The sequence below is a fragment of the Bos taurus genome, chromosome 5, assembly GCF_002263795.3.
Source record: "Bos taurus isolate L1 Dominette 01449 registration number 42190680 breed Hereford chromosome 5, ARS-UCD2.0, whole genome shotgun sequence".
NCBI classification, from domain to species: Eukaryota; Metazoa; Chordata; class Mammalia; order Artiodactyla; family Bovidae; genus Bos; species Bos taurus.
This window is the reverse complement of record NC_037332.1, coordinates 95,206,322-95,234,135: the sequence shown is the minus strand read 5'-3', so window position 1 is coordinate 95,234,135 and position 27,814 is coordinate 95,206,322. Positions and strand designations below refer to the sequence as shown.

General features: G+C 42.5%; 1 protein-coding gene across 8 annotated transcripts in view; it reads right to left on the bottom strand.

Moving 5' to 3' along the window:
* Nucleotides 1–27,814, bottom strand: part of GUCY2C (guanylate cyclase 2C) — a 101,077-nt gene that overhangs the window by 4,212 nt on the left and 69,051 nt on the right. For all 8 annotated transcript variants that reach the window (XM_059886118.1, XM_059886120.1, XM_059886116.1 and 5 more), the window contains 12 exon segments: nucleotides 24,896–24,958; nucleotides 24,221–24,292; nucleotides 23,655–23,759; nucleotides 20,929–21,015; nucleotides 19,666–19,798; nucleotides 16,623–16,760; nucleotides 15,258–15,346; nucleotides 11,135–11,226; nucleotides 6,779–6,937; nucleotides 4,893–5,085; nucleotides 2,817–2,991; nucleotides 432–530 (listed from right to left, as the gene is read on the bottom strand). In XM_059886118.1, the coding sequence (XP_059742101.1) occupies nucleotides 432–530; nucleotides 2,817–2,991; nucleotides 4,893–5,085; nucleotides 6,779–6,937; nucleotides 11,135–11,226; nucleotides 15,258–15,346; nucleotides 16,623–16,760; nucleotides 19,666–19,798; nucleotides 20,929–21,015; nucleotides 23,655–23,759; nucleotides 24,221–24,292; nucleotides 24,896–24,958 (1,405 nt within the window).

Below are 27,814 nucleotides of genomic sequence, written 5' to 3'. Positions count from 1 at the left end.
GCTAAAAAGCTGAAATTTGGTTTGGGGTCTCCATGTAAATGGCAACCCACTCCAGTATTCTTGCCTGGAGAATTCCATGGACCAAGGAGCCTGGTGGGCTATAGTCCGTGGGGTTGCAAAGAGTTGGAATAAGCAGCTAACACTTTCTCTTTTACATGGATCTAAGAGTATTCTGGGTAGAACATGCCTGAATGCACTGCAAACGAACCCAGACTAATAAGAACAGTCAAACTGAGCCATAAAGGAAGAAAAAAATTATGATCAGTAAATGGCAATATGTAGCAAGGACTGGACTGACCCAGGCTCACAGTCAGTCAATGTGAAGAGTCATGCTTCACCTCACTGGCAGTATTATGCATTTTTATCCTACAGTTCCCCTTGGTTGGGAGACAGAATCTTTGTCCTCTACGAAAAGTCCTCTCCTTTCTTACGGAGGCCAGTGGATTCCATCCGAGAGGCTGTGTTGACTGTATCTCCGAACAGGCAATAACGAGGCATCTTGATCCCCACGACTCCAGCAGCGCAGGGACCTGTAAGGGACAGAAAGCAAGAAGGTGGAGGCCACGGAAGTCATAGAGTGGTGTTAAGGTGGGTGAGCCTCTTCTCAAGATCACAACGCTCAATGCCTCATTAGATGGGAGAAGTGGTTTAAGGGGTAAAATGTGAGCTGTGACCTTGGCTCTAACTGAATGTATTTGTTAGGGGATAGCATCATTATCCAAATCACACTTTCAGGAAGTGTTTTGCTCTAGCATAGAAAAGCACATTTTCGAGAAACAAGAAGACATATTGAGATCAGCATGCAAAGGTGAAAAATGTTCCTTAATACATTACACAGAAGGCTCTCAAGAAGAATGGAGACCATCTCACCACCACCTTGCTGTGCCAGCCACACAGCCCAGAGCTCGGAACCATTGGTGGGCATAGTGCACTTGAAGGCTCAATGGCCCGTCTGTTTTATTTTTGGGCTTCCTTGGTAGCTCAGCTGGTAAAGAATCCGCCTGCAATGCAGGAGACCCCCAGTTTGATTTCTGGGTCGAGAAGAACCCCTGAAGAAGGGATAGGCTACCCTCTCCACTATTCTTGGGCTTCGCTGGTGGCTCAGACAGCAAAGAATCTGCCTGCAATGTGGGAGACCTGGGTTTGACCCTGGGTTGGGACGATCCCCTGGAGAAGGGTATGGCAACCCCTCTAGTACTCTTGCCCGGAGAATCCCCATGGACAGAGGACTCTGGCAAACTGCAGTCCATGAGGTTGCAAAGAGTCCCACATGACTGAGTGACTAAGCATGGCACAGCGCAGCATTTTAGGGATTTGTGGCCTGATGATGGAAGACCCAGATGACAAGGACTTGGAATCTTATTCCCTGTGCTTTTCATGTACCACGTGAATACAGCAGGAAAGGGGAGCCTACAACACAAGGATACCCCAAAAGGCAGAACAAAAGCCAAGGCCAGATGATGCACAGGGACATATTAGATCGGGAAGAAGGGCTGCTCAAGCAAGTATTTGTGTGGAAAGACTGAATGCAAGGAGTTAAAATTTGTAGAAGTTAAAGATTAACTCAGAAACTGCAAAACCAGGTTTTGTGTAGAGGCAACTACTGATTTTCTGGTTTGTTTATCAGGTTTTGATCTATATGAGTTTCTTTATAGATTTGTCCTTTGAACACTGTGTTTACAGACACTGAAAAAATAGAACATTAAGTTGTACATTGCTTATGTACACTTGAAAAAAAAATACTGAGTAATGAATCTTCCCTGTTAGACTCAATGCAAAAATACAAAACAGAAACAAACAGAAGCAGCAGCAGCTACTTGATTAGATCTCTGAGGAAGCTAAAATATGACACAGATAAACTTATCTACAAAACATATTCACAGACATAGAGAAAAGACTTGTGGTTACCAGGGGGTAAGGGAGGGAGTGATTGGGAGTTTGAGATTAGCAGATGCAAGCTATTTTATATATATGTATAACCAAATCACTCTGCTGTACACCAGAAACTAACACAATATTGTAAATCAGCTACACTCCAATTTTTTTAAAAAAGTCTCTAAAACTTCTCAATCACATCAGAAAGATAATAAAATCCATTTAAAATACTGTAATATTTTATTGAAAAAAAATTTACAGAAGTCAGAGATGGGGAGAGGGAGGGAATGGGGAAGAGATAAATAGTAAACGTGCTGCGCTGTGCTTAGTCGCTCATTTGCGTCCAACTTTGGAGAAGGAAATGGCAACCCGCTCCAGTGTTCTTGCCTGGAGAATCCCAGGGACGGCGGAGCCTGATGAGCTGCCGTCTATGAGGTTGCACAGAGTCGGACACGGCTGAAGTGACTTAGCAGCAGCAGCAGCTTTGCTACCACATAGAATGTAGCCTGCCAGGCTCCTCTGTCCATGGGGATTCTCCAGGCAAGCATACTGGAGTGGGTTGCCATGCCCTCCTCCAGGGGATCTTCCCAACTCAGGGATGGAAGGCAAGTCTCCTGCATTGCAGGCGGATTCTTTACCATCTGAGCCACCAGGGAATAGGGTGACTTAAATAGGAGGTCTGGAGCTTGTTATTTCAGTTTGTGGTTGGTGTTTATCATTCCATGAGTGCTGTCGTGACTGTTGTTTCCTAGAACTCTCCAGACACTTATTTAGGTCTAATTATGTCAGGATGTGTAACTGGACCTCGTATTTGGCAGGCGGATTCAAGAGTAAGCCTCATGTGAAAACTGATCTCGTCTGAGGATCCTTCAACCTTTCTAATTTAGTTGGTGTGCAGAGGGACACACGGTTCCCGACTGCTACAGTGCTCAGCTGCGTACCAGAGTGAATTCCAATCCGAATCCATATTGGGAGGCCAGGAAGATGCTCCAGCTCAAAGGTCCCCACGAAGCTGAGGAGGTCCAAGGCCATCTTGGCAATGTCTATTGCATGCCGGTTGCCGTTTCTCTTAGGCAAACCGCTGGCCACCATGTAGGCATCACCAATGGTTTCCACCTGTGGAAGTAGTTTCTCATCAGTGAATCTGTCCCTTCTAAAGGCACCAGAAAGTAAACAGAAGCAGTTCATTGCACATCAAATTCAGAAATGTTCGAGAACTCATATGTGCATAGCCCTGCACACTTATGCTGAGACTAGTTCAAGACCAGTACTATGCTAATTTCTTCAGGGTTTTTATAGCTTAGTTAGGATGTGGTGTGTGCATGCTCAGCCATGTCCAATTCTCTGTGACCCTATGGACTGTAGCCTGCCAGGCTGTGTGGTTGAAATTTTCCATGAAATTTCCAAGTAAGAATACGGGAGCAGATTGTCATTTCCTTCTCTAGAGGATCTTCCCGACCCAGGGATCAAACCCGCATCACCTGCGTCTCCTGCATGGGCAGGCAGATTCTTTACCACTTCGCCACCTAGAAAGCCATAGCCTAGTTAAAAAGTTGATAAAACAACTGTAAAGGATTTTAACTGAGTGAAGTACTTTATAATAATGTAAGTCATGCAGATATGGTGACAATTCTATAGTGTTGAAACAATCTGAATGGCTTTATGGAATTTTAGGAAACCATCTCTAATTACCAGAAAAGTCATGTTTAGCACTTTACTTTTCAAAAACCATTTGATAAAAAAATAATTGTAGGTTCCTCTAGACATAAAGGGGCTTCCCTGGTGGCTCAGGTGGTAAAAAATCTGCCTGCAAGGCAGAAGACCTGGGTTTGACCCCTGGGTTGGGAAGATCTCCTGGAGAAGGGCATGGAAAGCCACTCCAGTATTCTAGCCTGGAGAGTCCCATGGACAGAGGAGGCTGGTGGATTACAGTCCTGCTGCTGTTGCTGCTAAGTCACTTCAGTCATGTCCGACTCTGTGCGATCCCATAGACAGCAGCCCACCAGGCTCCCCCGTCCCTGGGATTCTCCAGGCAAGAACACTGGAGTGGGTTGCCATTTCCTTCTCCAATGCAGGAAAGTGAAAAGTGAAAGTGAAGTCGCTCAGTCGTGTCCGACTCTGTGCAACCCCATAGACGGCAGCCCACCAAGCTCCTCCGTCCATGGGATCTTCCAGGCAAGAGTACTGGAGTGGGGTGCCATTGCCTTCTCCAGGACTACAGTCCACAGGGTTGCAAAGAGTGGGATATGACTGAGCGATTTTTGTTTTCACTTCACTAAAGACATAATACACATTCTTGTACCGGATGCTTCTGAACACTTTTCTTGTAATAGGAAGTAGACTTATATTAACATTATTCTTTGATATTCTCCCTTTTAATTTCATTTTCATAATCATATGCATGGTTCAAATGTGTTGGTTAGTTAATTTCTTCTTTCTCAATATCTCTAAAATGCATAATCACTTTCTATTCGACCGGAACTCTTGTTAGTAAGACTTTCTGATCTACACAGGGTGAGAATTTCAACTTCTGACCACTCTTACTCTCCCACTTCACTTGTTGCTCAGACTCAACCACTAATTTACTAACTCTTAAATGACAAAGGAAAAGAACTGAGTAAAGTCAGCTCTCTGAATCTATAGGTTCCACACTGTGGATTCAATGAACCATGATTCAAAAATATTTAAACAAAACTGTCGAAAGTTCCAAAAAGTAAAACTTGAATTTGCCACAACTCCAGCAACTATTTTACTTAGCCTTTACATTGTATTAGGTATATAAGTAATCTAGAAATGATTTAAGAGTACAAGGGTATGTAGGTTCTATACAAATACTGTATTATTTTACACCAAGGACTTGAGCACCTGGGGATTTGGGGATCCATGACAATCCTGGAAGCATCCTGAGGCAGAGGTGGTAGGGGCAGCGAAGGAGAACTGTAGTAACAGAAACAGCCAATTCTGGCTCTGCTGACCTGGGCCAAACCATCATTCAGCCAGTTAGGTGGAGCGGTTACCTTGTACACGTCGTGGTGGTCCAGAATGTGGTCAAAGTTCTTGTAGATGTCATTGAGCATGTCCACCACTTCCATGGGGGTACTGTACTTACAGATGGTAGTGAACCCGACAATGTCACTGAAGTAGACAGTGACTTCCTCGTAGAGCTCAGGCTCCACGAAGCCTTTCTCCTTCAGAGACTTGACCACCAGCCTGGATGAGGAAGGAAAAAACAGGGCCTTCAATTTCAGTAAATTCCTTCTTCCTCTACGGAAATCTTTGAGACAGTACTAACTGTTCACCAGGAATTCTAGAACTGAGGATTTCCAGTGAGTTGTGTGGCGAGAAACCAAAGACAGCTTGCAAATACCAAGTCTAGGAACATAGCACACACACAGAGCACATGTATGTGGCCTCAGATGAATAGGAGGTTCAGTATTAATTTAATACCTGATTATAACTCTAATAAAGGTGAGTGTTCAGTTGTTCAGTCGTGTCTGACTCTACGCGACCCCATGGACTGCAGCCTGCCAGGCTCCTCTGTCCATGGAGTTTTCCAGGCAAGAATACTGGAGTGGGTTGCCATTTCCTCCTCTAGGGGATCTTCCCCACCCAGGGATTGAATCCGGTCTCCCACATTGCAGGTGGATTCTTTACCATCTGAGCCACCAGGGAAGCCTTCCTCCACTAAAGATGGCTCTTATTTTATTTTTAATTAATTTTTACGGGAGCATAGTTGCTTTATTAATAAATATAATGTGTTAGCTTCTACTGTATAGCAAAGTGAATCAGCTGTACATATATGTATATCCCCTCCACTTTGGACTTCCTTCCAGTTTAGGTCACCACAGAGCAGTAAATAGAGTTCCCTGTGCTATTCAGTCGATTCTCAGTAGTTACCTATTTTATGTGTGTGAGTACATGTTAGTCGTTAAGTTGTGTCCAACTCTTCTGTGACACAGTGGACTGCAGCCCAACAAGCTCCTCTGTCCATGGGATTTCACAAGGAGGAATACTGGAGTCAGTAGCAATTCCCCTCCCTAGGGGATCTTCCCAGTGCAGGGACCAAACCTGGGTCTCCTGCATTGCAGGCAGATTCTTTACCGTCTGAATCACCAGGGAAGCCCCAGCATCTATTTTATACATCATTGTATCAACAGTGTGAATCTGCCAATCCTAATCTCCCTATTTCTCCCACCCACCCCTTTCCCACTCTCTGTCCATACATTTGTTTTCTATATCTTTGTCTCTCTTTCTGCTTTGCAAATAAGCTCATCTATATCATTTCTTGTAATAGGGCCTCTACTATGAGGCTGAAAGAAGATGGCAAAGAAATTAATGCTTTAATTTTCATTTTTATATGAAGGAGAGACAGTGACTGGCCTAAGGTCTCAGACTCAGTAACAGTGGCCAACAGGTGCTGGAACATAGGTGACTCTAACTCTGCCATCCATGCTCCTCCCATGGCACTGGAAAACAATCTCTTTCTTTTAGCAATTTAGACAGTGCAAACCAGGACAAAGCTTAGCAAGAACATGCATCTTTAAACACAATGATCTGATAAAGAAAATGCAAAATGGAACAATCCTATATAAATGTAGAGAAGGGACTTCCCTGGCAGTCCAGTAACTAAGACTCTGCACTCCCAATGCAGGGGACCCAGGTTCGATCCCTGCTCTGGGAACTAGATGTCACATGCCCTAACTAAAATTTCACATGCTGCAAATAAAGATCCCCTGTGCTGCAACTAAGATCCAGCACAGCCAAATAAATACATAAAAATAAATAAAGTAAGAAAAGTACAGAGAAAACCAATGCTAGACAAATATGCTTTGGCTTTCCGCCTTAAGGGCTGAGACACAACCTGGAGTCCTGTATAGTCACATCCGTAGAAGGACTCCCTTACCTTGGGAGCAACATGAAATTAAGTTGGTCAGCCCTGTCCCTCTCTGCTTTGTACAGCTGTGTCCTTTCCTCCACCAGATGTTCCAGGTTCCGGGAATACAGCTGTAGACGTCGGATTAAGGTATCCATGTAACTTTCATTTTTTTGGTCATGGAAAAGGCTGTAGGTAGAAACAGATAAAGAGCTCTCCATATTATTAAGAAAACATAAATATTTATTAAAGCAATAGGCATACATTATGAACAGGTAATTAAATAAAGAATAAAAATGGCCAACAAATATGGCAAAAAAATTTAATCTCAGGAAGGATCAAAGAAATAGAAAAGACATTAAAAACAAAGAAAAACAAATGTTAGCACAATGGCAATCAATGTAAGATGGAGGAAAAAATACATTATAGTCTTCCTGGCGGAAATACGGCAAAACGCGTGATAAATCTTAAGAATGCTTATGTGGACCAGCCTCTCAATTCTACTTAGAATTATTCAAAGGAAACTATCACGAATGTGCTGAAAGTGAACTATAAAGAAAGTAGCAGTTATTCCTCACAATCATTTAAAAATTACCCTAAATGTGTAACAAAAAGTAATCAAATTATTATGAAATGATGGACTATCAAATACAAATTAAAATCGCAAAGTACACAGAAAGATACTTCCTTTACATTATTTAAGTGAAAAAAGCCAGTTTATGTAACAGCAAACATTACCATCTCATTTTTAATTTTTGAAAACTGGTCATTACCTGTTGAAAAATAGGTGATGTTTTTACTTTTTTGTTTGCTTACGAGACTGCAAAAGAGACACCGATGTATAGATCAGTCTTATGGACTCTGTGGGAGAGGGAGAGGGTGGGGAGATTTGGGAGAATAGCATTGAAACATGTATAATATCATGTATGAAACGAGTCGCCAGTCCAGGTTCGATGCACGGTACTGGATGCTTGGGGCTGGTGCACTGGGATGACCCAGAGGGAGGGTAGGGGAGGGAAGAGGGAGGAGGGTTCAGGATGGGGAACTCGGGTATACCTGTGGCGGATTCATTTCGATATTTGGCAAAACTAATACAATATTGTAAAATTTAAAAATAAAATAAAATAAAAAAGAATCAACCTGCAATGCAGGACACCCAAGTTTGATTCCTGGGTCAGGAAGATCCCCTGGAGAAGGAAATGGCAACCCACTCTGGTATTCTTGCCTGGAGAATCCCATGGACAGAGGAGCCTGGAGGGCTACAGTCCATGGGGCTGCAGGAATTGGGGACAGCTGAGCGACTAAAGCACCACCACCACCACAGTATTATTAATTAATGTATAGATTTTGTTCAAATTTCAAAAAATTTTATGCTAGTATCCATTATTTGTTTTTATACCTTATTCAAGATTTCACATTGTATTTAGCTGCAGTGAGCAGCTTCAGCAGCATGCAACAAATTCTGGTAAATTCTCTCTTGTTTTTATTCTAAGTATTCTCCAATTTTCCTTGTTATACCTTCTTAGAAACACCCATCATTTAAAAGTGGACATTTAATTTCCAAATACATGGGGTTTTTAAAATATCTTTGATTTTAATTTCTCATTTAAATGATTTCTTCTCTGCAATCACTGTGTTTTTTCATTTTTCTGACTTTATTGAGGCTTTCGATGGCTATGTCTCTCTTGGTAAATGCCACATTTGGACTTGAAAATATGTGGGTATCTTCAAGTATCTTTTGATATTGATTTCTAACATAATTTCACAATGATAAGAAAACATACTTTGTATGATTTCAATATTAGATCATGAAAGGAGAAGGCAATGGCACCCCACTCCACTACTCTTGCCTAGAGAGTCCCATGGATGGAGGAGCCTGGTGGGCTGCAGTTCACAGGGTCTCAAAGAGTCGGACACGACTGAGCGACTTCACTTTCACTTTTCACTTTCATGCATTGGAGAAGGAAATGGCAACTCACTCCAGTGTTCTTGCCTGGAGAATCCCAGGAACAGAGGAGCCTGGTGGGCTGCCGTCTATGGGGTCGCACAGAGTCAGACACGACTGAAGCGACTTATCAGCAGCAGCAGCAGACCATGAAATGTTTGCACCTTGTTTTATGTCCCTGGATATGTTCCAGAGACTCCTAGTTTATAGTCTATGGGAACCTGAAAAGAATTTGTATCCTACTGTTGTATGAAAATTGTATAAATCTTAATTGTATTGAATTGGTTCATGGTGCTTTTCAGGTCTACTATATCCTTCTACTTTTCTGTATGTTCATTCTATTAACTTTTGAGAGTTTGACATTGAAATTCCAACTAAAAATCTTAATTTATCTGCTTAAAAAATAATTGTACTATATAGTGGAACTATATGTAACTTTGTTCTGTATTTTCCAAGTCTCCTGTAAATGTGTTATCGTACTTTCATAATTTAAAAAAATAAAAAAGAAAGAGAAAAAAATCATACATTTCTGAGTTCTATCACAGACCTGTTACAACTGGAAACTGCTAGCTTTGGGAAGAAGAGAAATTTTTAAAAAGGTCCCCAGGAAATTCTCACCAGAAACCATAAAGAAATCTAGCTGGGTAGAAAGAATGAGGGAGCAGGTGGAAAGGATGAAGATGGATAATCTGATTTCATGATGAATTGATTCAATTAAAACAGTTTCCTCAACCTTGGCTGTGTATTTTAATCACCTGAGGAGCTTATTTAAACTCCTGATGACACCCTGCACCCAGATCAATTACATCAGACTCTCTCGGGTAGGACTTCAGCATCACTAGCTTGCAAAAATCCCCAGGTGATTTCAATGTGCAGCCAAGTAGAGAACCACCACATTAAAGGCTAAATACCAGGGGCCTAGTTTTATCTTCATGAGCTCACATTTCATCTGTCACACATACAGTTTCATCTGCTCTTAGTAATAGAATTGGGAAGGAATGAAAAAGGGCAAGATTGAAATCATTTATTATTTCCTGCTTTTTTCCCACATTGGCTGGTTTAGATCAAGCAATCAGTGGCCACACTTTCATTATCTTCACTCTACCCCAGAGGTCCCCAACATTTTTGGCACCAGGGACTGGTTTCATGGAAGATAACTTTTCCATGGACTGGGCGGGGGTGGGGGTGGGGGAGGGTATGGTTTCGAGATGATTCAACAACGGTACATTTACTGTGCACTATATTTCTATTTCGGAGAAGGCAATGGCACCTCTGTCCATGGGAAAATCCCATGGACCGAGGAGCCTGGTGGGCTGCAATCCATGGGGTCTCGAAGAGTCGGGCACGACTGAACAACTTCACTTTCACTTTTCATTTTCATGCATTGGAGAAGGAAATGGCAACCCACTCCAGTGTTCTTGCCTGGAGAATCCCAGGGATGGGGGAGCCTGGTGGGCTGCCGTCTATGGGGTCACCCAGACTTGGACACGACTGAAGCAACTTAGCAGCATATTTCTATTTTGTGGCAATCTCAGGATACTCTGCCCTGACTTTAGGGTTAGGGTTCACGCTTCTATGAGAATTGAATGCTGCTGCGGATTTGAAAGGAGGCAGAACTTGGGTGGTAACGTGAGCAAGGAGGAACGGCTGATGAAGCTTTGCTAGCTGCCCCCCAACCCTGCCTCACCTCCTGCTGTGTGGCCTGGTGTGGGGGGTTTGGGACCACTACTCCACCCCATCTTAGTCCTGGGCTTTATTTAGCCTCACTAAGTGTCTGAGTCCTCGACTTAACGAAACTACAGAAAGAGCTAGAAGGAACTGCAGGAATCATCTACAGAAAATTCATTCCAATTTTACGAGCAACAAAATTGGTAACCATAACTAGCTATTATTAGATCCTAGCCTAGAAACTGGATCTCTGAGAGCTATTTTTCTCACTCTGCATGGTATCTACCTCCAAACATGGGAAATCTAAAATTCAATCTTACTGGGTAACTGTATGTTACTTTTCTCTTGATCCTGAATTATATTCTGATTTAGCCAAAGTTCATGATCTTACGATTTTTAAAACTCTAAGGAACTTGCTGATGTTAAGAATTATCCAGGGGTTTTAAGATCCTCAGGATTCTCCTAGACTTCTAAATCCTAATTACCTGCAGAAGAGTACAGGAACTATATTTTTTTAACAGATATGATCAGTCAGAATCTATTTTCTAATCAGGCTCGTTTTGCCCTTGAACACAGTACTTAGCTTCTCAAATTGATTATTTCTCGAAAAAATGGTCTGTTCATCTCCATATCATTTTAATTTTTTGGAGTCAGGTATTATAGTCTGTGATTTTTCATTAGAAAAGGCATTCTCATACTTAGCTACCACTGAATGTCAACTATTATTAGAAAAAACTGAAGTTAGTGGGGAAAAGTAAAAATGTCCGCCATACCCAAATATCTTGGCCAGCGTATTCTCAATTTTCTTGAAATCTGGCCTCTTTTCTGGATCTTCCTCCCAGCAGCTTTTGACAAGTAGATAGACCTGGAAGAAAGAAGAAAGCAAACTGAAGTAACTCAGCAAAAGACAAATGCCATATGGTGTCACTCATATGTGAAGTCTAAAATATGACACAATGAACCTATCTATGAAAGAGGAAGACTCACGGGCTTAGAGGACACAGCTGTGGTTGCCAAAGGAGCAGGGAGAGGGAAGGACTGGGAGTGTGGGGTTGGTAGATGCAAACTATTACCTTTAAAACAGATAAAAACAAGGTCTTATATAGATAGCAGAGGGAACTATAGCCAATCCCCTTGGGATAAACTATAATAGAAAAGAATATGAAAAAGAATGTATAAATGAGTCACTTTGTTGTACAGCAGAGATTGGCACAAGACTGCAGATCAGCTGTACTTCAAATAAGTAAATAAGAGGTGGATTAGCTTAGAGGGTGGTATCCTATACTATTCTGTTCCGTGATGTAAGCAACTGAAGCAGGGAATATTTTTAAAACATCTCAACTCTCACGAGTATGAAATGGCCCAGTTCCCTGCGGTCATCATTGCCTACACTACTTGGCCACACCCTTTCATTCCATACTAGGCTAAGGAAAAACGGCAATATTGATTTGGAGGAGGTGGGATGGGAGAGACAAAACGCCTTACAGACATTTGCGGGGTTTGTGCTGGGGACGGGGATAAATAGCTGGGCTTGGTGAGTAGGAGGCGACTCTAAAATGAGAGTGAAGCTCTATGACATTAGTTTTCAACTGTGCCTGACCGTGGGATTGTCTGGGGAGCATTCACAAAATTTCTTAGGACTTCAGGAGTTTCTGAATTAATTGGTTTGTGAAGGGACCTTTTAGGGTTCTCAGATATAGCAAAAAAAAAAAAAAAAAGTTTAACAGGACACCCAGCTAAACTTGAATTTCAGATTTAAAAAATTAATAATTTTCTTAGCACAAGTATGTCCCATGTCTTATGACATGGGCAGAAGACATTAATGTATGTACGTTTGTAAGTTTCCCAGCTGCAGTGAAGAGAAACGAGGAAGGGGGGTGGCGGGGGTGGGGAGGTGGGGATGGGAGGTGGGAGGATGGGAGGGATGGGAGGGTGTGTGTGGGAGGGATGGGAGGGTGTGTGTGGGAGGGATGGGAGGGTGTGTGTGGGAGGGATGGGAGGGTGTGTGTGGGAGGGATGGGAGGGTGTGTGTGGGAGGGATGGGAGGGTGTGTGTGGGGGGGATGGGTACAGAGGAAGAGGGAAAGGACAGGAAGCCCATGGAACCGTCATCTCATTTGATACCGCTTGTTTGCAACTTTTGTGGAATCAAAAAGCATGCTGAAGACCATTTGCTTTAAGTTTGTTCTTCACTCTGAACACAAACAGGATCACAAATGGTACTAGATGCAGTCCCTGTCTGCATTCTTTTGCTTTACCGAAGAGTCCCCGGGGAAGGAGAGGACCACGGTATAGAACTGTAGTTGTCCGTATTCACCACTAGGTGGTAACTCTGCCTGGGAAAAAGATCCGCTGGCTGACTGCCGTAGAGGAAGGGACATAAGCGCCGACAAGGGAGCTGATACAGCGTGCATGCGTGCCCAGTTGCTTCAGTCGTGTCCGACTCTGCAATCCCATGGACCGTAGCCCACCAGGCTCCTCGGTCAACAGCACATGCTCTTTAGGCCAAGTCTTGGAGTTTCAGACCTGTATTCTATTGGAACCAGCTACTAGAAAACGGAATCGAATTCCTCATTTCCAATTCCAGAACCATCCAGTCGCACGAGTCAATGGACAAGGAGGCAGCTTTGGTGAAAGCTGTTTTAAACATGAGGATATACTCAGACTAGAAAAGAGGGTTTGAGAGGAGAGATGCTGATGTGCGGAGAGGAATTCCAGGATCCAGAAAAGCAGCAGGAAGGGAAGGGATGAGGAGAAGGCAAGATAGGAGTGGGTGTAGCTCAGAACACCTTGGGGTACAACCTGCCTTTCATGTTGAAAAAACAGAAAGAAATAAAAAAGGCCCGTTCATGCTCAGTAGACTCTGACCATAAACCTCATCTAGCAGGTCACTTGCAAACTGAAACAAAATGTTTTTATCTTTATCCTGCAAGGAACAAAAGTTTTTAAAATTTTCTTTAACAACCATAAATATTTAACATTTACTTACCATATGCTGGATTATAAAAGCTCAGATAAAATTCTAAAGAAAAAATTAGAAATTTTTTCCCCCACAAGCCTTAAAGGCCTTTGTGAGGGATTATAAAACAAGCAAATACAGAACGTCTCCATTTTCTTTGGAGGAAGGATAGAAAGAGTGAATGTACATTTCTTTATTGTTTCTAGATATTGACAGATTTACTTTATAATCAGGAGGTAGTTTTATAAGCCTAATAACTGTATCACACAGACATCTGCTCTTCTAGCTCCTAAATACTGAGAACGTGATGTGTGCTGGAGGAGCTCTTTTGTGAGTTGGGAGGATGACAGGCTGATAATGGCTCCCAAGGATGTGTCCCAACCCCTGGAACCAGTGAATGCTACCTTACTTGGAAAAAGTAAGTCTTTAATCACACCTGCAAAAACCTGTCTTTGCAGGTGTGATTAAGGATCTTGCAATGGGAAGATAATTCTGGATTATCCTTTTAAATAAAGTTTTTTTAAAAACCCAAGATTCCTTAGAAAACTGGAAATAGAACTGCCTTATGACCCAGCAATCCCACTGCTGGGCATACACACTGAGGAAACCAGAACTGAAAGAGACACGTGTACCCCAATGTTCATCACAGCACTGTTTATAATAGCCAGGACATGGAAGCAACCTAGATGTCCATCAGCAGATGAATGGATAAGAAAGCTGTGGTACATATACACAATGGAGTATTATTCAACCATTAAAAAGAATACATTTGAATCAGTTCTAATGAGGTGGATGAAACTGGAGCCTATTATACAAAGTGAAGTAAGCCAGTAAGAAAAACACCAATACAGTATACTAACGCATATATATGTAATTTAGAAAGATGGTAACGATAACCCTGTATGTGTGACAGCAAAAGAGACACAGATGTATAGAACAGTCTTTTGGACACTGGGAGAGGATGATTTGGGAGAATGGCATTGAAACATGTATAATATCATATAAGAAATGAATCACCAGTCCAGGTTCGATGCAGGATACAGGATGCTTGGGGCTGGCGCACTGGGATGACCCAGAGGGATGGTACGGGGAGGGCGGTGGGAGGGGGGTTCAGGATGGGGAACACGTGTATACCCGTGGTGGATTCATGTTGATGTATGGCAAAACCAATACAATATTGAAAGTAATTAGCCTCCAATTAAAATAAATTTAAATTAAAAAAATAAAAATTCAATTTTACTTTATTTTTTTAAACCTTTTTGGCTACATGGTATGTGGTATCTTAGTTCCCTGAGAAGGGACTGAACCATGCCTCCTGCATTGGAAGTACGTAGTCTTAAACACTGAACCACCAGGGAAGTCCCTGGACTGAAACTTCAGTACTTTGGCCACCTGATGTGAAGAGCCGGCTCATCGGAAAAGACTCTGATTCTGGGACAGATTGAGGACAAAAGGAGAAGAGCGTGGCAGAGGATGAGATGGTTAGATCGCATCACTGACTCAATGGCCATGAATGAGTTTCAGCAAACTTTGGGAGACAGTAGTGAAGGACAGGGAAGCCTGGAGTCCTGCAGTCCATGGGGTCACAAAGAACTGGACACGACTTAGCAACTAAATGAGAGCAACAGTCACATGTATCCTCATATAGGAGAGAAGTAGAAGGAGATTAGACAGAAATGGAGAATGTGGCCTGGAGGCAGAGATTAGAGTGTTGTGGCCACAAGCCAAGGCATGTCAAGAGCCACCAGAAGCTCCTGGGAGAAGTGAGGAATGGATTCTCCTGTAGAGCCTCTGGAGGAGGCATGGCCTCTGACAACTCATTTCAGACTTTTGGCCTGCAGAACTATAAGTGGATACATTTCCTTGGTGTTCATCCACCGAGTCTGTGTTCCTTTGCTGCTGCAACCCCAAAGAAACTCATGTGGGAAACATACTCACTTCCAGCTCTTTTTCCTCTGCTGTTTCCAGGAACAGATCGGGGCGGAAGGGTTTCACTCCATTGCAATTCTCCACTCTGAAAATCTTCTCTGATGGGACGAGAACCATTCGAATTACAAGAAAGAATGCAGTGTGAAGAAATTTAGGCAGCAGCCTTCAGACTGAATGGGTTCCCGGACCTGGATGGGGAGCCGGTAGGAGTGTGGCAGAGCCTAGGCTAGCACTCAACAAACAGATGTGAATGAATGGATGAGCCACCAGGGGTAGGGGGCTTAGGCCCTCTTACACCCAGGGAGTACTTCAATTAAAGCTACAGACCTTTTAAAACTTAACTCAAAGACCACTGTCTTAGGGAGGTTTCCTCTGACCGAGATGCTAGCCTGTCCTCCCTACACCCTTCAGCTATCTTCATCCTCCATACTGGTAAGAGCTGGTGCACAGTAAGTACTCAGTGAATCGAGAATTGGATAAATGGAATGAAACATTTCCCCCTAACAAGGACCTACTGTACAGCACAGAGAACTCTGCTCAACGTTATGTGGCAGCCTGGATGGGAGGGGAGTCTGGGAGAGAATGGATACATGTATGTGGATGGCTTAGTCACTTCGCTGTCCACCTAAAACTATCACAACGTTGTTAATCGGCTATACTCCAATACAAAATACAAAGTTTAAAAAAAGAATAGTCAAGTTTAATATTCCATGGGGAGTCAGTATAATCTCCAAATCAAAATTTAATAATTAAAAAAAGAACAGTCAAGTTTAATATTCCATGGGGAGTCAGTATAATCTCCAAATCAACTTTCTAGAATTTGATAAACTATGCTACCCCCCAACACACACATACATATACACATGAGATGGATAGCATCACGGACTCAATGGACATGAACTTGAGCAAACTCTGGGAGACAGTGGAGGATGGGGAGAGCTCGGCATGCTGCAGTCCACGGGGGTCACAGAGTTAGACACGATAGCGACTGAACAACAGCAACAAACCCCCCAACATACACACAAGAGGACATGTGACAAAACTACTATAGATACTCTCTTAGTAAGACCTCAAGGATGTATGCGGTCCTGTTAGTGATCTAGTTCAGGTGTTAAAGACGCATATCTCTTAACGGAATCAGAGGGAAAGCAGGAAATTTTAAGGCCCAGCCCTTTAACTCAGTATTGCTGAGTGGTGGCGGCTGGCAGTAGGGTGTTGTCCTGTGCTTTTCAGAGCCCTCTGACATTCATACCGTCACTGAATCCCTCCAACCACCCTGTGCAGTGTGGAGCGCGGGAGTGACACTGCTCTCGCTGACAAGGGGACTGAGACGTGGTCACAGAATTCCTGCTGGCTCCCAGAGAAGGTCCTCACCTTTCTGGTCCCGACAGCTGAGCGTGTAGAAGGTTTCTCTTCGCTGGATGATCTCCTGGGCGATGATGCCGTAGCTGTACACGTCTCCTTTCTGCGAAACGCTGGCTACTCGGAGATGCTCTGGGGCCGTCCACAAGTCTGTGTGTTCAGCATTGAGACTTTGACTTTAAGGGGTTGAGTAGCCCAGAGATCCCCGACGCGCTTTTAAGTCCCTCCACCACACTAATGCTGGTGATGGGGGCAGAATACACACTTGCCTTCCAAGCTAACTAGGTAATGCCAGGATCTGGGTGAGGAAACATGGAATGCCTTCCCTAAAACTGCCTGGGTCATAGTCCTGAAAACCCTCAAGGTCTACCTAGAACAGCGCCTAGGGTTCAGGGAGTGCTCAGTAAATATTTGTGGGGTGAATTCAGTAGAATGTAAGAGGCCGAGGATTCAATAGTTTATGGAACATGCAGCATAAAACTATGAAAGCCTTTGTAAATATTTTAAAATTATATATTTAATGTAATATAAAACATTGTGTGCATGCTCAGTCACTCAGTCATATCTGACTCTTTGTGACGCCATGGACTGCTGCCCACCAGGCTCCTCTGTCCACGGGCTCTCCCAGGCAAGAATACCGGCGTGAGTTGCCATTTCCTTGTCCAGGGGATCTTCCTGACCCAGAAATCAAACCCAGGTCTCTTGCATTGCAGGCAGATTCTTTATCACTAAGCCACCTGGGAAGCCCATATAAAACACTGCTGCTGCTGCTGCTGCTGCTAAGTCGCTTCAGTCGTGTCCGACTCTGTGCGACCCCATAGATGGCAGCCCACCAGGCTCCCCCGTCCCTGGGATTCTCCAGGCAAGAACACTGGAGTGGGTTGCCATTTCCTTCTCCAATGCGTGAAAGTGAAGTCACTCAGTCGTGTCCAACTCTTAGCGACCCCATGGACTGCAGCCCACCAGGCTCCTCCATCCATGGGGTTTTCCAGGCAAGAGTACTGGAGTGGGGTGCCATTGCCTTCTCCATATAAAACACTACATATATATAAATATTTAATAAATATATACTTACAAATTTTATGTAATATAAAACATGTTTCTTTTAGTAAATATAAATGTATTTACTATATATATGTTTGGTGGTGGTGGCTTAGTCCCTAAGTCACGTCTGACCCTTTTGCAATGTAGTGGACTGTAGCCCACCAGGCTCCTCTGTCCATGGGATTCTCCAGCCAAGAATACTGGAGTGGGTAGCCATTCCCTTCTTCAGGGGATTGAACCCCTCCTGCATTGCAGGTGAATTCTTTACTGACTGAGCCACCAGGGGATCGCCATATATGTATAGTTACTAAAAGGAAATAATGGGCTTTCCAGGTAGCTCAGATGGTAACAAATCTGCCTGCAGTGCAGGAGACACAGGCTCAATCCCTGGGTAGGAAAGATCCCCTGGAGAAGTGAATGGCAACCCACAACAGTATTTTTACTAAAAGAAAATAAAGACAGCACACTTAAACAGAGAGACAGTCACTGATAGTTTCCAGATGTGATACAGTAGCAGCCACGAGGTCAGCTATTACACAGATGCGCTTTCTTTGGTTTCTGTGGTATTCTTTTTTTAAAAAAGCATCGGTTTACTCACATTTTGCTAGCATGCAAGCTATTACTAGTGCTTCGCATCAAGTTTATTTCAAGAGTGAAGCACTCCTGTGTATGGCTCCTACAGCCACTTGGGTTTGGGACCCCCCATTACATATCTTATTTTTAATAATGGGGGCATACAATTAATTATTCTCCAACATCCCTTGGGAGTTTTCCAGGATCACCTAGCTCCCTGTAGACTTCTTAAGATTTCTACCTTAAGCAGTTTCAATTAAATAAATCAACAGATTCGTGTGTTTAGGTATAGTGAGATGCTTATGATAAAGCACACATTCCTCATTTGGCTTTCCATCCAAGTGTTCACTGCCTTTTCAGATTTATGTCTTGTGAATTGATGTGGCTTGTGATTCATTAAAAATGGATCCTAATGGTTGGGCTTGTAGGAGAGGGAAGTAAATTTACTTATGCTAAGATTTCAGGTAACCGACCCCACAGATAGGCTCATATAACTGGATGTTCAGGAGGGTAGGCTGGGATCTGCAAGTCATCTGATTTTGTGTCCTGGTGAGTCATTTCACAAAGGGGCTTTGCTCTCTCCACGATGAACCTGGGCACACGGCAGGTTCTCAGTAAGCACTAACCAGATTTAGTCCAATGTCTTAGCATCCCTGACATAGCTAAAGAAGTGGGTGCAGGATTGTAAGTTTTCGTCTATTATGGAAAACTAAAAGGAGTGCAAAAATAGGATTAGAGGTAGAATTTAGTTTTTGAGGAATTTAGTGGTATTTTGAGGCATATATGAGTCCTAGCCCTCTAAGGCTGTTAAACCCTGAGCTCTAATAAAGGACGGCAAACGTTCAACATGAAAAGCCCTTGATACTTTACAAATAGTTTTTTTTGACCCCCATCACCACTCCTGAAAGGGATAAATAAGAATATATTTTACCGATAAGACTTTTTTCTAAGCATCATCATTTCTTATCATTACCACAGATAAATGAATGATGTCTAGAATTTGGAAAGGGGTCTTCAGTCTTATACTCTATTTTTTTGGGCAATTCTCTTAGCCTCTCTGAACTTTAGTTCTGTCTTCTATAAAAGAGGACAAAATTGAACAATAAGGGGATTTCTGATGTCTCCTATGGCTCTAACTTTCTGTATTTTTCCACACAGTCCTGCCTCCACAAGCCAATAACTCCTTCATGATTTCTCCGTTAAATCAAGGGACACACAGATGAAGGAAACCCACAGAGGAGATCTGTTCAACTTGACAAGCACATGCTGAACACGAGAACGAGGTAATGCTGGGAAATGAGCCAGCTACTGCCTCTTACGGAAGTGTTTTTTCTGGTCAGTATCACCATTTCCTGAACACTTTACATGGACTTTTGCAAAAATTAAAAAAGAAAAGTGTTTAAGTGGGAAACTAGTGAAAATTTCATTCATGACAGACCTTTTCTTGGAGGCAAAATGGAATTGCAGCCAAAATCGGTGATCTTCACCACCATTCTACTGTCCACCACGCAGTTGGTCGATTTCAGACGGCCGTGGACTTCTGTCTTACTGGAGTGCAGATATGACATTCCCTGTAGTTTTTCAGATGACAGGAAAACAAAGAGATATGACATTGCTCAGCTGCTCTGTCCTTTTCAGGAAAGAGATGGCTTGGTGAAATCATTTCGACATGTGGACAGAATCACCGTCGAGTTTTAAATTTAACTCCATTAACTTTATAAAATACTGTTAAAGCCCTAATATTTGCCTAAGTACTGCATACAGTTTTGAAGTCTAAAGACTCTGATTAAGTAGCTGCAGACAATATGAAGCAAAGATTGATCGTTTTTTTTTTTTTAAAGTGTTTTTGCTTACCACTTATTCAGTCTGTGACCTTGGGTATGTCTCTGGTTCTCTGCTACCTCAATATGAATATGAAAATAATATGAATAATAAGGCTTTGCCTTCCTGAAGGGAGAGGTTAGGTTAGATTATTTCTTAAAATCTAATTGCTTTCAATCTATTTTGAAACAATTTTTCATTCAGTTTTGAAAGAGGAAGTTCTTTTTTGGCTGTTGTGTCTCCCCCTGGCGGCCAGAGGTGGTGGTACTGCAGACACTAGTGTTCAGCCTTGGTCCTGGGAGTGAACTGAGGCAAATAACATATAGTATTACGTTTTCTTCCCCAACTGATTCCGATGCTATGTGTCTTTCAGATGATTTAAGACTGTATCAGATACCTCACTCCTGGGACTGGTTTTTCTTCATTGTTGAATGGGGCCCTAGTTACTGGTATCCACTTCCTTTTCATAGCATGTCTAGGAAATATACATGTCCAAATCTTTTATTACCTCATGCAAGACGAATGCCTGCCCTTATATTTTCTCTTACATTAAGGTGAAGATTCAGTTATCTTCCCTGAAACTTTATGTGATTTTTTTTTTTTTTTACTTCCAGCAAATCTATGAAAGTGTGTGCCTGCAACTCAGTGTAGAAAGAATTTAATAATAAAAATAATAAGTCAGTATATATATATTGAGTACTTGCTTGTCAGGCCTTATACAAAGCCCATGTGTTGTTTCATAAAATCTTCCCAAAAACCCCATGACACAGGCACTCTTTCATTATCATTTTACAGATGAAGAAACCGACGCGATAGCTGGCTAGGTCTGTTTTCCAGATTTAACTTTCATAAATATCTTTCGTGTCTGTGGGTCTCTTACCTTAGCAATGTCATACAAGACAGAGATCTTAAACTCCCAGTCCATGAATGTACCATCAGGGTAAGAAATTGTGTCATTTAAAACTTCCTGAGCAGGAGAAAAAGAAAAGGAAGATGAGTCGTCTAAAGGATACCACTGTGGAGAGATTCTTACAGGCCAATAATGATCTTCTTTTGTTTTTTATTTTTTAACATTTTGATCACACCCCAAGGCATGTGGGATCTTAGTTGCCCAACCAGGGACTGAACTCATGCCCGCTGTGGTAGAAGCGTGAAGTATTAACTAGTGGGCCACCAGGGAAGGTCCAATAATGATCTTCTGATCATGAATTCTTGGGCTCAGGAACAAGCTGGAACTCCATTCTCCTGGTTTTCTTGAACATATGTTTCTTTTCTCTCTAAGAAACACTGGGTGGTTCTTTATCACAAGGAGATGAGCACGAGATGCCCACAAATCCCAAATCCTGGTTCTTCACCAGATAGTGGTAAAGGAATGAGCAGGTACCTGCCAGGAGAGTAGGCTGGTGAGCCTGATTCACAAGTGCCTGGGTTGCAGGCTCTGTATCATCAAAATTACACTAGTGTTTTCCAACAAGGAATTGCTATCAGAAAATCCCTTAGGTAGGATTTCATTTTTACTTAGAAGACCAATTGCATCAATTGGTTTAATAGCTCTAAGTGTTCCGTCCGTTTATTAAGTCCTCTGTCATTAAGACAGAGCTCTTGAATTTCTGTATTAACTATATGACCTAGAGTTTTGAACTCATAGTATTAACATGGTGATGGTTGTATCAAGATGCAGGGTATTTAAACTAAGCTAATTGTTCACAGTAAAACTGTAAGCAGGACCCTAACTGAAAACCTAACAACAGTTTCTTGTCTGGGGAAAAAGCCCAGTTTTAACTTAGGTACTGTACCAGTAATTTCCAAAAAAGGGCCCAAAGTCATTGTTGTTTCAGATGAGGTTGCTGCAGCAGTGGGTAACCAGTCAGTTTAAGGGAGGGGAGTTATAAGCAGACAGACTCTTCCCTTAGCACCTGATATATGGCTTTTGTTTATTTGTTTATCTCTTCTCCTTATGAAAATGTCCTCTGTGATAATCTTCACTTACTGGTGTATCTAAATATTTTGTCACGTTGAAACCAAATGATTCAGATATGGTCTAGCCCTCATATAGAAAGTATTTCTAATTTTGAGAGACTTGAAATTATTATTATTAGGAATGTGTGTTTGTTTTATTGTATCAGCAGCAATTTAAATGAACATTTTCAGCACCAGTTAAAATGATCTTATATAGCCTTTCTTCAAAGACCTTTTGATATGATACATTAGAGTAATATTTTTTCCATTCATAGAACTAACCATATCTAACTGTTTTATGCTTTTCATATATGACTTGGCTTAGAGTTACCTGTATTGCGTTTATAATTTTTCCATTTATATTGATAAATGACATTAGTCTTTAATCACATTTTAGTATCAACTTTATGCTAGCCTTGTTGAATGTTAAATGAATTTAGAAGATGTTCATGTTTTTCTTTAACGTTAGAACAGTGTTTATATAGACAATGAGAATTATTCATGGAGTTTAGAAAAATTAAACTGAATCTGGTTTTCTTTGTAATGGAAAGTTAATGTCTTCTATCATTATTGACGTCCTTAAGTTTTTACTTGAGTCAGGTTTTCATAATTATATTGTTTCTGAAAATTTTCCCTTTTTTAGACTTTATAATTTAATAGTCATGATATATTCTTTCATAATTGAAAGCATCTTTTCATAGCTTTATTTTTTATTTTCATTTTATTTTTAGGCTTACTTTAAAGATTTAATTAGAAGTATAAGAGGCTTGTACATTTTGTAGTTTTTAAAAAATAAACAACTCAAGAATGCACTTTAAAATTTTATCAGTTTTATAATAATTGAATTGTGGTTTCCTTTCCTTTAGGCCATAGTTATATTTAGATTAGTTTTTAAAAGAGAGAACAGCATTTAGGGCTATGATTTTTTTCCCTTGAGGATAAATTTGAGTTTATGCCATACATACATTTTTAAATCTACATTTTTTTCCTAATAACCATCCAGTTTTCTCTTAATACAAAAGCAAATATGCAAGTAAAATAAAATGAATGGAGAGGCAATCACTTTTCCACATTTCCACATTTGTTCTTTGTTTTTTCAAGTCTACACTCCTGAATATTTTTTAGCTAGTTAGCTCAGCTGGTAAAGAATCCGCCTGCAAAGCAGGAGACCCAAGTTCAATTCCTGGGTCAAGAAGATGCCCTGGAGAAGGGACAGGCTACCCACTCTAGTATTCTTGAGCTTCCCTGGTAGCTCAGCTGGTAAAGAATCCGCCTGCAATGTGAGAGTCCTGGGTTCGATCCCTAGGTTGGGAAGATCCCCTGGAGAAGGGAACAGCTACCGACTCCAGTATTCTGGCCTAGAGAATTCCATGGACAGAGGAGCCTGGCAGGCTACAGTCCACTGGGTCCCAAAGAGTTGGACACAACTGAGTGACTTTCATTTCACTTATAATGATATAATAGGGATAAATGGACAAAATCTGAGTGATCTAGTTTGATAAGCATATGGGCCCATACATTTTTCCTGATAACTCTCTGCTGTTATTATTTCACTGAGTGAGCATTTAAAATTTCTACTACACATTTTTTTTTTTTTTTGCACATGGTTGGCTGGCTAGGAAATTGGAAATGATTCTGGTTTCTTACCCTGAGGGATCCTCTCTCGCAGTACTCAGTCACCCCAAAGATCGTGGAATCAAGCTTCACTGTGCCGTAGAACTTGGTTAGGTTGTAATAGTCAATCTGAAGCAACTAAGACATAACACACTCATTTACAAAGCAGCTCAGCCAGAAAAGAGCACCTGGTTAAAAACTAATAATATACTAATAAAACATGCTGTGTCTCAGATCTCTGGGAAGATATACTACTGCTCTTGATACAATGAAGCATCGGTGCATCTCCTTCTGCACTTGGCATTAATCTGACTTCATGGCCTTTCTTTTGTCAGCAAGAGGACCTGGATACAAACCTTTGACTACTCTCCCATCACATCAGGACCACTTTCTAGGATATGCCAGCATGTTCTGTACCATCAAACATCTTTGACAAAATTTGGGGGGAGGATTTTCAACAAGAAGTATGGTCACTCATTCCTGGTCAGCAGGTTTCTCTGTCAGGACTCCCTAATAACACCTTGCTCCACCAGGGACCTCAATGCTTGGGGAAAACAGAGTAAAGTTATTTCTCACTTAAAGGTCTTAAGTAAGCATACCTTGTTCAATTCTATCTTCTGTTTCTCAGTGAAGTTGCCATCATTGTGCTTGAGATCCTTTAGAATCACTCGCTGCAAAGATCAATTGAATTAAGGAGATAGTGTAGGATGACCGCTGTATGCATGTTATAATCATCTGCTCACATGACTATCTTCCCACTCTACTGTAAGCTCTTGAAAGTGGTAACATTCTTTTACTGCTGCTTATATCCCTGGTGCCTAGTGCCTGGGATGTGGCAGGCTCACATGAGAATGTTTCTTTAAAATAATTAAGTGAAAAAAGGAGGAAGGAAGGCAGGAAAGAAGGGAGGGAAGGAGGAAGGAGGGGAGACACAAAACCCTGCTATGGGATTGTCACATCCCCACCGCAGTGATTCAAAATACAAAACAGGGTTGCCTGGACTGCTCTGAATCTATTCTTTTTCCTTTTCCTTCCTACACTCTCCCCCTCTTAAAAATTTTATTTTTTCTTCAGTATACCCAGGACTTGAGAATATTGTAAGCGGTGAAGCAGAGCCCTACCCAGCCCTGTGAAAGGCTCTAACAGCACCCCTTGGGTCAGCTCCGGGACCCCGGCCATCACACCGCCGACATCAGAGCTGGGGCCACAACGAGTCAGAAGGCCCAGCACGTATCCCTGATTGGCTCTTCAGAAAAGCAAAGGAGACTAGTCACCTTTTTGTCGTATTTGCACTGTCGCAGTCTCTGGATTGTGTCTCGCCTCTTGTCATCATCGATCTGGCACAAGAACAAGCTAATTATTCCAGAGACTCCACGTCTTGGCTCCCCATCTGCCGGTCAAAGGCTGAGAGAGACTGCCTGTGTCTACTGCAGTTGGTTCACAGCATGCCAGGCAGGCTCAGAAAAACTGTTATAATTGTCCTGTGTCCCCTCTCATGCTCCCCTCCCCCCTCCAACGGTACCTTCCTTCCAAGTATCCACCAGCCGCACACTTAACTCGGTTTTCTCCCCCTTCTTCTCGTAGCCTATTTCAGCCAGAACTTCCTTTGCTTCCTTCCTGCCCAGCCTCCCAGACTATTGGGAACCACTGCCTATAGCTACGGACAGATGCTCTCAGAGAATCATGTTTGGCATCTGAGTTGTGAACTCATGCCTCAAGGCCCAAGTAGCAGTGCAAGTGAGGACACCTTGCTGGGGCTTAAGGAGGCAGCCACATCAGCTCAGGGTTCAGCCTGGAGTTGCGAGATCAGCTGGTTTGTCAACAGAAGCCAGTCATTTATTTGGCGGTGCTGGGTCTTAGTTGCAGCATGGGGGATCTAGTTCTAGGCGTGGCCTGTGGGATCTAGTTCTCTGGCCAGGTATTGAACCTGGGCCCCCTGTATTGGGAGCTCAGAGTCTTAGCCCCAGGACCATAACGGAAATCCCAGTAATTAATTTGAAAAGAAGTTAAATATTGACTGAAACACAACACACACACACACACACACACAAACACACACACACTTGAGGCTCTTGGTCTGCTACTCGAAAGGCAAAAAAGATTATGAACCATTGCATCTTTCCATTCAATTCTTATAAAAACCTGTGATGTATTTTATTTGTTAAAAGTTACCTCATAGGGACATTTTGAAAATGTGAGTGAAATAAATAATATCCAATTCCATGCATGATGCCTGGCACAGCACAGATTAATAAACATCACTTGTCTCCCCTTCTCCTGTTTCTCATTTTATTTGTGAGGTACAAAGGGTTACATGGCACCATGTGTCACCCGAGAATGTATGGAACCTGAGTGTGACTTCTCGTCCAGTGTTCTTTTTACCCTCTCAAGCCTTGATTGTGTCATTTAAACCATTTGAACCTCAGTCCCTTATTTGGGCAATCCTAACTTACAGGGATACTTCGGGATCAAATGAGACCAAGGTGGTGACACTTTCTTACAAGCAAAGGTGTTTTATCCTCAAATGAATCCTCTGCATCTTTATCACTATTTTCTGTCTGCTGCCTTCCCCTCGAACTTTGCTGACATCTCTCCCTCTGGCTGCTTGGTTTGCTGACCCTCTCCATTCTAGCTTGGGATACGTTCTTCATGATCTCGCCCCTGACTCTTGCTTCCTGACCCAGAGCTCGAACCATTGCCTGTCCAGTCACGTGGCATTTTCCCCTCTCCTGACTCTGGTCGATCCCTGTGGGTCTTCTTCCAGTCCTGTCTTATTCTCAGCACTGGTAAACCTCTTCTTACAGCTAATCCCTGGTCGCCTGCTCCCCAGCTGGTCTGTAACTCGGCATAACAATGACTCCCCATGCTCTGAATCACTTCTAACCTTCCTCCTCATGGCAACTTGTCCCAAAGACCTCCTCCTTAGCCAGGTGAGTGGCTAATGATGAATTAACTCATAAAAATTCTGTCATATCCAACAAGGGGTAGATGAGTTATACTCTTAGGAGTATATTTACATTTTAATAAAACACATAGCAACACAATGTTTTAGGCTTAACTCAAAAGAACAAAGTGTAGTACAGGGTTCTAAGGCGGTGGGGGAGGCTTGTGAGGGGTGGAGCCGTGGTGGGACCTGGGCAGAAGTGGGTGGGAGCCCAAACTGGAGTCACACCAGAGACGGGGACCGTTCACTCCTTCTAGAGGTCTCCTCCTCCCTTCCTAGGGTACTGCCATTAAGTCATTCAGGTCGATGAATTCTCTCTTTGAAAATCCAATGATCTTACAATCGTTTACAATTACAGTCATAGGTTTTGATGAGAATCAAATGGAAAGATGCAATGTGAAATGTAAATGACTGTAAGATTATTGGATTTTCAAAGAGAGTATTCATTGATTTCTTCCTGACACGTGCCTGAAATAGATCTTTTCTTAATTTTAAAATTTTAAAAAATTAATTATTTTTTTGGTCACACTGCAAAGCATGGGGGAATCTTAGTTTCCTGACTGGGACCCAAACCTGTGCCCACTGCAGTGGAAGTGTGGAGTCCTAACCACTGGACTGCTGGGGAAGTTCCTGGTCCTTGTCAATAGCATTTTTATTTTTGTGGCTCAGGATGTAATAGGAGTGTTACTTTGGTGCATGGACCATTTCTGGAGGAAAGGGAGGCCTAGTCCTCACCCAAATCCGTGTGCAGGATTTGGGGTGGGGTGCCCAGAGAGGTGGTGGAAAGGCTCCAAACACAAACCTGACTCATGTGGCAATTTTATTTTTGCGATTCTAAGGAGGGAGGTGTCTCAAGTCATGCTGTCCTGTCGGCTTGGCCCTATTCCAAGGGACCCCGCTCATTCCTTCATGGGGAGGTTCTGGGACTCCACCCCCTAGTTTGCTTTGGTATAAAACCACTGGGATTTCCCTGGTGGTCCAGTAGTTGAGAATCTGCCCTGCCAATGCAGGGAACACGGGTTTGATGCCTGGTCTGGGAGGATCTCACATGCCATGGAGCAACTAAGCCTGGGTGCCCCAACTACTGAGCCTGTGCCTGAGAGCCTGTGCTCTGTGACAAGAGAAGCCACCGCAATGAGAAGCCCGAGCACCGCAACTAGAGGGTAGCCCTCGCTCGCTGCAACTAGAAAAAGCCCGGGAGCAGCAGCGAAGACCCAGGGCGGTCAAAAATAAATTAAAATCCGAAAAA